The sequence below is a fragment of the Eptesicus fuscus genome, chromosome 1 (genome assembly GCF_027574615.1).
Source record: "Eptesicus fuscus isolate TK198812 chromosome 1, DD_ASM_mEF_20220401, whole genome shotgun sequence".
Lineage (NCBI taxonomy): Eukaryota > Metazoa > Chordata > Mammalia > Chiroptera > Vespertilionidae > Eptesicus > Eptesicus fuscus.
The window spans coordinates 92,815,096-92,829,588 of NC_072473.1; the positions used below are offsets into that span (position 1 = coordinate 92,815,096).

Genomic DNA, 14,493 nt, shown 5'->3' on the forward strand with positions numbered 1-14,493 from the left:
GGTGACCAGCACGGAAGAGGCCAAGAACAAACTGACTTTGGCAGGTCAGAGGAAGAAGGGAGGGGACACCAACATGAGAGTCTGACAGCAAAGGCCCCCATAATAAGAGAAACTTACCTGATTTGGTGCTGATGCCAAAGCCACTGTGAGGTGGGCAACAGCACCCCTCTTGGCCTTAGGACCTATTTGGCATTTTCCTGTTTGCAGGATCATTTGGTTCCAATCAGATGATGGATTATTTTTCAATCAGGGTCCCATTACTAATACACATGCACACGGCCTCAGAGAGAGCAGACCATGCAGGGAATATGCAAGTTCACACACACCCAGGGCCTAAGAGGAGCATCATGTATCTCCATGCAGCCTTTCGGGTCTTTTCTTATCTGTCATCTTCATTAAAAAACGAAGACAAAGTCATGCTTGCTCAAGAAAATGCCCACTTAAGGGTCAGTGGGTACTAGCATGTATGAAACATAAGCCAAGAGGATCCCAAAGAATATAAGACATGTGCTAGGCCCTCCCCTCCCACTTGGCCATCCTTTGATGGATTCCCAGGAGCCCCTCTCAAGGCAACTAATCTAGGCAGTCCTTCACAGGGGAAAGAAGCCCAACAAGCTTGTGTCCCATGTATCCTCCCTGTTCCTCCTACTCTCTGCTCAGCCTGGCTCACTGTCCAGTGTCATGGACACCCACATCAGGCATCAAAGACAGCCGTGTTGCTGATCCCTTTGCTACAGGTTTCACTTCCCCCTCCCCATTTCTGTCCACCTTAGTGTTACCAGAGTGAGCTTTCTAGAACATACACCAAGTGTTGCCTAAAAACCCTGGCAGGGTGATGGGGGGATCCCATAGCCCCTGGGATAAAGTGCAAACTCCTACGGATGCTTCACAAGGGCCTCTGCAGCCTGGGCCTGCCAAGCTCTGGCCTCTGATGTCAGTCACCAAGGCCCAGCCTACTCCCCAACATGCTCTGTGTGCCCAGCACCTAGAAAGTCTCCAAAGCATGCCTGTTGTGTTGAGGATAAAAAGCCATGGCCCATGGACTGCCTTCCAGTTTTCCCTTCTATGTAGCACAGTGCAGGGAGAACACAGAAAGTTGGATGACCTGCCTACCACCCTTAAAGGTAGGAATTCATTTGACACTTGTACCCCCACAAGGTCTCAGCGATCCTAAGGGCCCTGCCCCACATCAGGCATCAGAGACAGAATCACTGCCAGAAAGGATTTGGCCCTGGCTGCTTGGGGGCAGCCTTCCCTTCCTTAACTAACTGCACCAGGAGGCCCTGTGTGACTGATTTTGGCCACTAGGGGATGAGTCGTCCAAGGAGTAGGCCACTCCAAAGAGGAAAGGAGAACAGATTTTGGAACTGTGCTTGTGAAGAAGCTTTCTGGAGGCCACAGATGATTGCTAACTGATATCATGGCACTCTGCGCAGATGCCACAGAGCTACTAATGGCTTACTGGCCACAAGTAAAATTTTTAAAAATCTGTATTTAAAGCATTGACCACTGACCAATGTATACTAAATGTATACTATTTGTTTTCATGGAGTAAAGAGTTGTGACGGTGTCTCTCCAGCTTCATATGTTCTTCAATAAAGAAAATATTTTACAACTCTTAGAAGTTAGCATTTTTGCTACTCAAAGCACACACTAAACCCAGAACCCATTTGGTATTTAGAAATGTGCTCTGGCTGCCTTAGTGCTAAGATCCCCTCACACCAGTGTGGACATGTGTGCTTCCCTTGCTACTCCGTGCTGTCATAACATAGGAAGCTGCTAGTAGTCCCTTGCACCACGTTAGAAATCTGCATGAGACATGCTAACAGCAGCTGGGCCCTCATATAGTAAATGGAGGTGAGTTTCAAGTAAGGGAAGGCTCCTAAAGAAGGTTCTGAGACCACCAGCTATTGCAACCATGAGAGGAAGAGTAGGGGGTGATTTAGCAGCAGCCTGTGAGGCATGGAGTCCATCAGCCTGGGAGGAGGGGGTGGCAGGGGAACCCGAGGCCTGGTTCTAGGACCTGCTTGGACAGAAGGACAAGTACTGGGCTGAGCTGACCCTGATCACGGTGTTCTGGAAAACAGGCCTCAGGTCTTGAGGGTGGCATGGCTGACTCAGAGGTTTCAGAGGAGGAAAGGCCTTTTGTAGCTAAAGCTTCGTGGAACAAATGGAATGAACCAGACACAGAGAAAGAAGAAGCAAGTGATGAGCACCTTGGGCTGTGGTGTGAGAGAGAAAGGGAGCCAGTTAGGAGATGAAAAGCAGTGCCTTGGGCAACGATTTGCACCTGTCAAACAGAACCTGGAGCTAAGTCTACAGTGAGTGAACTTTCCAGTAGGGTGGGAAGGTTAGTGAAGTGACAGTACCTTCGAAGTTCAAGTGCCAAGCCAACTGAAAAGGGAAATGAACAGTTTGGTCTTCCCCAAGGTTAGTGGGGCTTGGGATTGTTATAGGTGGACTCGTATCCTATCCCCTCATTCATATGTTGAAGTTCTAACCCCCATACCACAGATTGTAACTATATTTGGAGAAGAGTTTTTTACAGAGTTGATCAAGTCAAAGTGAAATCATTAGAGTTGGCCCTAATCCAATATGACTGGTGTTCTTATAAAAAGGGGAAGTTTGGACACAGAAACACACATAAAGGGACGATGATGGCCATCTACAAGACAAGGAGAGAGGCCTGGAGCAGATAATTAATTCTCTCATGGGCCTCAGAAAGAACCAACCCGGCTGACACCTTTCATCTTGCCCTTCTAGCCTACAGATCTGAAAGACAACACATTTTTATTGTGTGAGCCATCCAGCCTGTGGTACTTTGCTATGGCAGCTCCAGCAGATTAAGACAGAGATGAAACGTGCCTGGAGAGACTGAAGACACTGAATGAGAGGGAAGAAGTGAGAAGGAAGAGGGCAGAGAGGAAAGGTAGATTTGTGTATCTGTGGCCAACAGAAGCGATAATGTTAAGCAAGGCCCTGGAAACATACTCCAGGTGGACTGCCAGGAAATCCTAACAACATTTAACTTTAAAAAAACAACTTCGGCTGCCTCTCATCAGTGTGTTCCCCACCTAGCACCAACCATGTCCTGGCCACCCATGTGGAGGAGATTGAGGGTGGGGCATGACTGTGTAGAGCAGAGGTTTGGAGGAGCACCTTGGGGACCCTAACTGGTAGTGTCTGAACCATAGCTCAAGTTCAGCCCCTGAACACCAATGGTGACCAAAGCCAGGCTGCCTGGCCTTGATGTGCACTGTTCTCTAATTATTTTTTCAATCTCAGAAAATATCAGAGTGAAAAAGTGTGGCAGGAGGGGGAAACTTTACCCTTTCTTCAAGGGGCACTGCTCTGCGGCTCAGCACAGGCCCCCTTTCTGCTGTGCTACTAGAATCTAGAAACGAACCACGATGCATTTTTCAAATACCCTTCCACTGACTCCACATATGGTACCCTTCATAATTGGTACTGCTACCTCATTACACCTCTGAGTCAAGTTCCTAGAAAAGCTGGGTTAAACTTGGTAGCTAGTAATACTTCATCTATGTACCATCAGCAGAAGACAGAGGTGCTAAAATTTTTAACTCTAACCCAGCAAATGGCATCTGGGTTGGTGTGTGGAAGGAACCTGCTGGAACATGACTGCAAAGGGTTGAACCCTGAGAGTCAAGGGCAGTGGGCCTTCAGTATAATGTGCTTACACCTAGCATGCACCCATTTCTGAAACACCATCTTTACTTGAACAGAAAGACATGCTCTTGAAAAGAAGAAAAACAAAAAGATACCTGAGGCCTCATTCGTGGATTCCATCGCACGTAATAGTTTACCCATAATTCCAAATGACTCATACTAGCAACAGGATATAAGACATGGTTTTCATAATTCACAAAGAAGGGGTTAGAAAATTCATCAAGCTGACTATTGATATAAGACCATAAGGATATAGTCTTTGTATGTATATCCTGAAAAACAAAAAAGGAATACATTGAGATAAATTCAGCTTTTCTTTATATCCTCAAGAATTTGTATTACATAAAGAAAAGGACTTGCATAACAAATGAATTGAATTCAAATTTTTATTTGAATTCAATTTACTAAGCCCCACACCCATTCCTCTGTCATGCATCACCTCATGCTAGGGATGACACGAAAACACACACTGATTACTGTCCTGGAAAAATGGATTGCTGAGTTAGTTAACATCTGGCAATTGCATCTGTGTGAAGGCGGAATGAGAACTTTCTAACAACCATGGAATGATAGGGCTCATCCATAGCAAATACATTTTTAATTCTGGTTTGCAGTTTGTTTTTTGACTCTTAATATTAATGACTGGGTAGAATTTACAGATAAGATTCTTTTCATTGGAAAACCATGGCTATCTTGTACAAAACACGCCAGGGTTACAGGCTGGAGAAGCCTTATATAGAGAAGTCAATATATCATTAAATTATATCTCCCCACCACCTGATTTTGCAGTACATGGTTTAAAAATGTTATAACCATTTACACTGTTCATGTTTAGAAATGCTATCATCATTTACATTGCTCATCTGAATGAGAATATCCTGGTGGAACAGGTAAACATTAAACATGGATCAAGCACAGTGACAAAATCAAAACAAGAAAATGATGAGGCCAAGAGTATTTTCTACCATTTTGCTCTTCCCAAGACAGCTGACTTTCTCACAAGCTATCCAGACTCAGAAAATTTAATTAGGACCTTTTCATATATTTATAAGAGAAACACCAGCATAATTCAAGGGACTCCGAATAGCCAAAACAATTTTGAAAAAGAACAAATTTGGAGGTCTCACATTTGCCAATTTCAAAACTTATTACAGAGCTGTAGTAATCAATACAGGTGGTGGTGGCATAGGATGGATACAAATGTGGATCAGTAGAATAGAAAAGAATACAGAAACAAACCCTCACATTTACAGTCAACTGATTTTCAATAAGAGTGCCAAGAAAATGGGGGAAAGATGATGGTCTTCTCAAAAAATGGTGATGGGATAACTAGATAATGACATGTAAAAGAATGAAATTGGACCCTTAACTACACACTGATGGGAAGTGATTGCTAATGAGTATAGGATTTCTTTTAAGGTGACGAAAATTTTATGAAAAACGGTGATGGTTGCACACTCGTTATACTAAAAACCACTGAACTGTACACTTAAAAGGTGAATCTCTATCTCAAGAGAGCTGTGTTTTTTTAGAGTAAATTTTGGCAAAAATAAAAGGGGGGGCTAGACCTACGTCTGTCTCCATTCAGTCCCCCTTTTACAGTGGTACTTAATGGGAAAGGCATTTGAGCAACTTGGAAAGCAATGGACAGGATATAATGCACTTACCTCTTTGAACCGCTGCTGTTCACAATTGCACAAGAAAGTCCCAAAGAGACAGCTATAAAGGTGATCCAAGATTGTAATCAAGAATAGCTCATTAAATTCGAACGCTGAAGGAAACTTAAATGGAGAGGGAAATAAGGTTAAAGTTCAATGTCTAAGACAGAGTGGTACCAATATTTTTGTGAAAAGACAGCTGACACAAGTCCAAGCTTATAGATCTGGCTGAACTGGAAGCAACAAAAATTGTATCTTCAATGCCTAAAAAGCTTATGGAGCCCTGGCTGGTGTTGCTCAGTTGGTTGGGCATCCTCCCGTGAACCAGTGGGTTGCTGGTTCAATTCCTGGTCAGAGCACATGCCTGAGTTGTGGGCTCAATCCCCGGGGTGGGCAGGGGGCGTGCAGGAGGTAGCTGATTGATAATACATTCTCACATCCATGATTCTCTCCCCCATCCCTTCCCCTCTCTCTAAAAATCAATTAAAAATATGAAAAAAATAAAAAAAGCTCATGGAGCTCCCATTTCTCCATGATGGTAGAAGTTCATATTCATCCTTCTGCCAGAAACAACTAGAAAGCTGGACAAGATATATGAAACATCTGTTTTCAGAAATTAGCAACAGATAGCATGGGACTGTGTCCCCCAAGAGAAAGGAAACAGGGAGGTGAGCCCTACTATTGTCCCAGGTTTCTACATGGAGGTACATTCTGGGCCATGGAGAAGAGTATGTGTGTGGGGGGGGATTACAGGCACAGCATATATCAGAAGTGACTCAAGGAAAAATAGAAAGTCTATTTGTATTAAAGGAACAACTCATAATTTAAAACCTTCCCATACAGAAAACTCCTTGAACACCGCCCCCCCCCCCAAATACTTACCAATATATAAGCAAATTGAACCTGGCAATACATAAAAAGGGTAGCAATACATGTGGGGTTGATCTCAGGAAGGAAAGATTGGTTTAACATTTGAAAATCAATAATGTTACCAAAAATCAGTTAGTGAAATTCACCATATTAACAGAGTGAGGAAGAAAATTACCTCAACTGTTGTTTTAACTAATTCTTTTTTTTCTTTTTTAAATATATTTTTATTGATTTCAGAGAGAAAGGGAGAGGGAAAGAGAGAGAGAAACATCAAGGTTGAGAGAGAATCATTGATTGGCTGCCTCCTGCACGCCCCCAACTGGGGATCAAGCCCGCAACCCAACCTGGGCATGTGCCCTCAACCAGAATTTAACCTGGACCCTTTAGTCCCCAGGCCGACGCTCTATCCACTGAGCCAAACCGGCTAGGGCTGTTTTAGCTAATTCTTAATGGGATTTTGGAGAATTCTAACAAAGATTTTTCCTTTGCTAGGAGGTTCTAGCCAGTAGCTGGCATTTAGTAGCCATGAGAAGGCAATCTGGAAATGATGATAATGATTCTAGTAACAGGCATGTACTGGGGGGGGGGGGGGGGCGGTTCTACCCTGTGCCAGAATTCTAATTTTAAAACAAAGTGCCCTATGATAGAGGACTGGATAAAGAAGATGTGGTATATATACACAATGGAGTACTACACGGCCATAAGAAAGGATGAAATAGTGTCATTTACAACAACATGGATGGACCTTGAGAACATTATGCAAAGTGAAATAAGTCAAACAGAAAAAGCTAAGTGCTATATGATCTCATGCATATGTGGAATATAAAACTGAAACTTATGAACACAAACAGCAGTGTGGTGGTTGCCAGAGGGAGGGGGTGAGGGGAAGAAACGGGTCCTAATATGAGGTGACAGAAGATATGACTTTGGGGGTGGGCACATGGTTCTATACACTGAGTGGCCAGATTATTATGATCTCTGAACGCATAATAATCTGGCCACTCAGTGTATGTGTGTGTGTGTGTGTGTGTGTGTGTGTGTATATATATATATATATATATATATATATATATATAGAGAGAGAGAGAGAGAGAGAGAGAGAGAGAGAGAGAGAGAGGGAGAGAGAGAGAGAGAGAGAGAGAGAGAGAGAGAGAGAGGCCCAGTGCATGAATTCGTGCATGGGTGGGGTCCGGCCAGTCTGGTCAGGGGGAGGGGATATGGGCGGTTGGCCAGCCGGCCTGCTGGTTGAGCTCCTGGTCGAGGGGACAATTTGCATATTAGCCTTTTATTATATACGATATACCCTGAGTGACCAGATTATTATGGGTTCAGCGATCATAATAATCTGGCCACTCAGTGTATACAGAATTTGTAAATTAGTAATCCACACATGTAACCTATATGTTTATGTTGACTAATGTCACCCCAATAAAAATTAAAAAAAGAACAACAAAACACACACAAAAAAACATAGTAAAATATTAATCATCTACTGAATGAAACAAAGCCAATTAGAGCAAAATCAAATAGAACTACCCAGCATGTTTTGTCAGTTTAAAGACTATTCCCCACTCAGAGTGATGTTGGCACACTATCATGACTAATCCTGTCATCTCTAGAGTGACAACCAGGGTCACTGATAGACAAGTTTATTTTTTAGCTTAGTCAGGACTGTCCAAACTCCAACTGAAATTATTTTCCTCACCAGGATATTCCATTCTCCAATTTAACCAGTTCTGCTCAGCTACCTTGGATTGAGGTCAGTTTCTCTCCATATTAAGGATTGCTCTTATAGAAACACACAATTCTGTTCTAAAAAGCCCCATGAGAATACCATTTATTCAGAAACTTCTGGGAGCTGTGGTGGTTGTTCCTTTTAGCATTCTTGTTCACAGATTAACTAAATTAATGATCAACTAAATCTGGCTGACATGTTAAAAATAGCTATTGGTTAATCTCCTCTCAGAGCCTTTAAGATTGCCCCTTACAACTCTGACAATGGCCTCACATTCCAAATGGCTTTTAAAAGGCCAAGTGTATTATATGTCCACTTTCTCAGTCTTTTACTATGCATCTTAGTTATGCCCTATTCACAAATTATTAGAACCATGAAGTTTAATTTTAAGCAAATATATAACATTTGTGTATATTGAAGCATTATTAAATCAAGGATAGGAATGGAAAAATCTATTTTCTTTTCAAACATTTAAAAATATGTTTACTAACAGGACAGCATACTAGAGGCTCAGTGCATGAAATTCGTGCGGGGCGGGGGGGGTCCCTCAGCCCGCCTGCACCCTCTAGCAGTCCGTGACCCCTCGCTCCTTACCACCTGCCACCTGCCTGCAGTGGAGGCAGGAGAGGCTCCTGCCACCGCCACTGCGTTTGCCAGCCGTGAGCCCGGCTTCTGGCTGAGCAGTGCTCCCCCTGTGGGAGCACACTGACCTCCAGGGGGCAGCTCCTGCATTGAGCATCTGCACCCTGGTGGTCAGAGCCCATCATAGCGACCAGTCATTCTGCCATTCGGTTGATTTGCATATTATGCTTTTATTATATAGGATTTTTGAATCTTATGAGTCTTCATTGGATCTGGGAGCTCAGTTAGGTGCATTCTAAAACCACTGACTCTGAGCCTTATTCTGGCTTAGTTGGCACCAGTTATGTAAGGTGACGATGGGGCGGCACTCAGCCCAAGTCTATCAGCACTCAAGACACTGGAATGCAAAGGCTCCATCTACTCACCTCAACTGCTATTCTCACTCAAAGGGCATTGTGGCATTAAATTCAACTCAGAAAACATTTCATTAGGGTGAGTAGCAATAATTTGTTTTGGCCTCTTCTCCTGGAAACTATGCCATTTACCTAAAAAGTGTGGTCTTAAACACTCCACTGAAATCCATAATAAAATTCTGCATTCCTTGAGGGACAAAAATAACAACAACTTAAACTTATCCAAAAAAGTAGAGTCTGTTAAAGTCTGGATGTTGTAGAATGTCTTTGAGACTCTTTTCTAAAGAATCCCTCAATTACTTTTCCCCTTAGTTCATTTTATATCAATTTGTGCACAGAGGTTAGTTCATTTTATTCTGAGTTTTCTGACAGCTTTATACTGCATTAACTTACTTGATTTAGCAGTAGACAACCTAAAAATAAGTTAATCTTATTAACACATCTTTTCTAACAATCTACAGCCATTCACTTGTGACTTAATTGATAAAGACTAATCATTCATGTTTCTACATCTAATGCACTAACAATATCATTTAAAAATAATTATGCACATTTCATGGACAGAGTCTTAGAGCTGTGAAAGGCATCTGAAATTTTCTAATCCAAACCCCTTATTTTCTTTCTTAAAAACAAGCAGTACAAAAATGATGCAGATTAGACATAAAAATAGGCACTAATCAACATGACAAGTGGTAGTCAGATTGAAGATGTTAATAACAGATGCACATTTACTTAGATATTTGGGAGGAATAAGCTACTTCACATCCACGAATTGGTGCTTATCCCTTCAGAAACATCAGAATTATTTTTTGTGTTCAATTTTTTAAAATATACTTTTATTGATTTTAGAGAGGAAGGGAGAAGGAGAGAGATAGAAACATCAATGATGAGAGAACATCATTGATCAGCTGCATCCTGCACACCCCCCACTGGGGATCAAGCCCACAACCCAGGCATGTGCCTTGACTGGAATTGAACCATGACCTCCTTCTTCATAGGTCAACGCTCAACCACTGAGCCATGCCGGCTGGGCTGTGTTCAACCTTTTTATACATTTTTTCAATGATGGATTTCATACTTCCTTTTCTTAACCTGAATGTAACCAACATTTAATTTTTATACTGGCTTAGTATCAACATGAACAGCAAGAAGTGCATGGCACACAAAACAGTGAGACTTCTGGCCAGCCATGTGAGTACGTGTTTGCTGTTACCTGTCTGTCATGCATACCAGGGTGCCTGCCTGTGAACACCCCTTTTACCACAACAATCTTCTAATTGACTGCTTTCAGTCAGCGGTGACCTGGCACTCAGATGACTGTTGAGCCCAATAAGCTCCCTGGTCTAAAAGTAAAACTGAGTTCCAAGAGAGGCCCAAGGACTCTGGGAATTTACTTTGGTTGCTCTGATCTGCTGCCCCTTTTTTACTTATTTCTGAAGGTATGTCTATGCTCTCTAGATCCTTGCTACTCCAAGTGTGATCTGTGGACCAGCAGCACAACTTGTTAGGTGCTTGTTAGAAATGCAGATTCTCAGGCTCACCCTCAGACTCACAAATCAGAATCTATATCATCATTTATAATAAAAGGGTAATATGCAAATAGACCGAACAGCAGAACAACCAACCAATCGAAGCATAATATGCTAATGATATGCTAAGGTTGCTCAACCACTCGCTATGACATGCACTAATCACCAGGGGGCAGACAGTCACTGGTCAACCAGTCGCTATGATGTGCACTGACCACCAGGGGGCAGATGCTCCAACTGTTAGATTAGCTTGCTGGTGGGGTCCTGCCGATTGGGACTGAGTGAGATGGGCTGGACAAGCCCTGGAGCCCTCCGTGCTCCAGTGGGATCCCTCAGTCTGGCCTGTGCCTTCTCACAATCCGGGACCCCTTGGGGGATGTCGGAGAGCTGGTTTCAGCCCTATCCCGCAGGCCACTCCCCATGGGAGGGCGCCAGACACAGGGCTCATGGCGATAGGGACTGATTGGGCGCGAGCCTACAGCGGGCACAGTGGGGCCAGGATGAGTGGGAGTGGCAGGTAGGAGCTGCAGGTGGCACTGGACTGCAGGTTTTGGCCTGATCCTTGCAGGCCACCCAGAGGGACCCCACCCATGCATGAATTCATGCACCAAGCCTCTAGTTTTACTATAAGCCTGAGGGGATTTCTGTGCTCCCATTAAGTTTGAGCTGCACTGGTCTAGGGAAGAATCCTCTGCCTGCTCCCAACCTCTCTCCTTGCCTCTCCCCCTCTCCCCACCTCTTCTCCCTACCTCTGATTCTCTTTCTCTAACCCTGCCCCCTCCCTCTCTCTTTACATCTCCCCTCTAGCTCTCTGCCTCTCTATCTCCCTGCCCCCTTCTGCTTCCCTCTCTACTCCCCTCCCAGCCCCTCACCCCACGCTCTGCTTCCTTCTTTCTTTGCCCCCTTTCCCTGTCTACTCTCTTTGCCATCTCTTGTGTCCCCTCTCTCCCCTGCCCCCTCTCTCTGCCCCTTCTTCCTCACCCCCCTCTCTTTCCTACACTCCTCTCTGTGTCCTCTCCTACACCACTCTGTCTCCTGCTCTTTTTCCTGCCCTCTTTCTGCCCCCCTCCTTGTATCTTTGCACCCCTCTCTGCCTCTCTTTCTCTGCCCTTCCCTGACCCCTCTGGCACTTTCTGCCACTCTCTGCCTATTTCTGCCTGTCTCTCCCTGCCCCTCTGGCTCTTTCTACCACTCTCTACCTCTCTTTCCCCTTTCTCTCTGCTTCCTTCTCTCTGTCCTTGCCCCTCTCTGCCTTTCTCTGTCCCTGTCCCTGCTCCTGTTATGCCCCCTCTCTCTCCTGACCTTTCCTCTCTGCCCCTCTCTTTCCTATACTCCTCACTCTACCACCCCTCTCTCCTACCTGCCCTGTCCCCTCTCCTACCCCATTCTCTGCCTCCCTCACTACCTCTTTCTGTAGCTCTCCACCCCCCCCCCATGTCTGCCTTTCTGCCCCTCTGTCCCCCCTCTCTACCTCTTTCTGCCTCTCTCTGGCCCCGTCAGTCTCTGCACCTCCCCCGTACCTCCCTTACTCCACCTCTTTCTGGCCCTCTCTCCTTGCCCCTTTCTCTGCTTCTCTCTACCACACTGTCTCTCTGGCTCTTCTTTTCCCCTGCCCCTCTCTTTCTCTGTCCCTGTCTCTCTCTGCCCCTCTGCCCGCCTCTCTCTGCCATCCTCTCTCTGTCTCTCACTGTGTCTCTGTCTTTCTCTCTCTGACTGGCTCTGGCTCTATCTCTCTCTGATTCCAGGTCCATTTCCATGGCACAATCTCCCATCATGATGGTAAATCCTCAAACTCGGGTTTGGATGTTGGAGATGAGGGAAAAAACAGTACATACCTCATGGTCTGCTTTGAATTAAAGCCTCCCCGGGCCCAACTGGCTTAGGGAAAGGTGGTCCATGTATGGACTTCTTGATTACCAGGGCCCTGTGTATTGGGGTTTTGCAACTAAGCACCAGGAGATGACAAAATAATCTGCAGCTTTCTATCTGCCATTGGTTCTTGAATAGTCATTTCCCTCAGTGACCTTGGGGTTAGAGGGGCTGTGGCCTGGGGGAAGGGTATGGAGACTCCTGGATTCCTTGGTCAATCCCCTTTGTTGGCCTTTGGTCCCATCCCCATTTCTAACACACTACATTTCCGACCCAGCAGGGGACTGTGTTTCCTTGCACTGACAAAAAGGGAGCAAGAGTAGTAGAATGGCTGAGGAGTAGGGCCTTGGCTTGCAAGGCTGGGGGACAGGATGTTGACAAAAAACACTTGCACAAGAAAAGTAACTTTTGGTGAGAAGTTGTTTCTAATTTTCTGCTTATATTTCTAAATCTAAGTGAATAGAATCAAAATGAATTAAATAACAGAAGGGATCATATTTTACATACGTCTTCATTTTGAATGAACATGAAAGTTTACTCTTCAACTCTAAGGAATGTTTGAAACAGACTGTGTAGGTCAAAAATGTATTTTAAATCTCTCACCTGTCTTGTCATTTGCCAAACACAATCAATAAACTGAAGAAATATTGGAGACCGGTCGGCATCTGCATGGTTGTCATTGCCATGGCCCACTCGCTGTAAAGAAACAAGAGGTTAAATGTTTTAATGTACGCATGGTTCTCTCAAAATTGCCTGCTGACAAGAATAATGTCTCTTCAGAGGGAAGGCAGGGGAGGGTGAATGGGAAGAGATCAATCAATGAACTTGTATGCATATATGCATAACCCGTGGAAACAAACAATGGGGTAGAGGAGATTAATGGGGGGGGGGGGAGGAGGAACTATATAATACTTCCAACAATAAAGATTAAAAGAAAGAAAAAAAAGAATCATGTCTCACTCGTATGTCTCAAGACCTAACAGAATTACTGGTACATAATAGGTACTCAAAAATGTTCATTGACTTGAACTCACTTTCATTAGTCTTAGGGAAAAAAATTCAGTGTACTATATTTTTATATGTTGATTGTTTTATACTGTTTCTTTCATATAGTTGGGATCAAGAGTTATAAGCAAAGAGCCAGCATTTTTTCAGTCCCAATGATGGGGTCACTCACAGCCACCACACCAAGTGCACAGAGTGTCACCCTGGGACTACCAATTAGCAGCTCATAAAGCACATTATGATTGCCATTTTCTCCACAAGTAAGAAAAAAACATTTTTTCCATTGTTCAGAAATGTCAGGAAAGTCTGAGAATGAAAATAATCATTAACAATATACAACTTTTAAGCAATTCTCTATGACTCAGAGAACCCCAAAAATCTCACTCTTGAAATAGTAATGGCTAAGGTCCTCGTTCTAGGAGTCCAATGTTGTATTAATTGTTTTCCAGTTGAGATATAATTGATAGCTATAATTGTCTTTCATAGTGTTTGATATTATAGACAATATTAATAGATTCATACAAAAATTAAAAGATAATTTCAATCACATAAATAGGACTGATAAAAACCATTGAAAATAAGTCAGATCAAAACTGAGATTCTTTCTTTTAATAGACATTCACTGTACTCCTATGGTGTCTGTAACACATCTTGCCTGGCCCTCGGGATTTCAGGCATTTTCATGGTGTCTGGTAGAGTCCAGGACCTTGGTTAGGCATCTGGGGTACAAAGACAAATGAGACAGAGCACCCATGCTTGATGATTAATTCATTTATGGTCTAGTCATGGGAGAAAGATTTATAAATAACTAGGGCAATAAAGTGTTCCAAGGGCCACAAAGGAGCAAGTGGCCATCTTAATATGGGGTAGATGAGGGAATGAGGAGGAAAAGTCATATAAGTCAGTCATGGAGGAGGTCTCATTTGAGATAAACCTTGGAGGACAGGGAGATGCCTGCTACCTGGCGGGCCAGGGGGACAATATATCAGAAGCAATGGGGGCACCAGGGTGCGATTATTAGCTGGGCACAACTGAGGTTCAGAGGATGAAGCACAGGAAGAGAGGCAAAATGAGGCTGGAAAGGTGGACTAAGGCCAGATCACCAAGTGCCTTCAATGCTGCACTGAGGAGTTTGCCCACAA

At 43.9% G+C, this 14,493-nt stretch overlaps 1 protein-coding gene across 1 annotated transcript in view; it reads right to left on the reverse strand.

The window, feature by feature from the left end:
* MTMR1 (myotubularin related protein 1) overlaps positions 1-14,493 on the reverse strand; it is a 66,664-nt gene that overhangs the window by 3,596 nt on the left and 48,575 nt on the right. The window contains exons 12-14 of the mRNA XM_008158701.3: positions 12,950-13,042; positions 5,358-5,471; positions 3,786-3,962 (exon numbers count right to left, since the gene is read on the reverse strand). Coding sequence (XP_008156923.2) covers positions 3,786-3,962; positions 5,358-5,471; positions 12,950-13,042 — 384 coding nt within the window. The remainder of the gene's footprint in view (positions 1-3,785; positions 3,963-5,357; positions 5,472-12,949; positions 13,043-14,493) is intronic.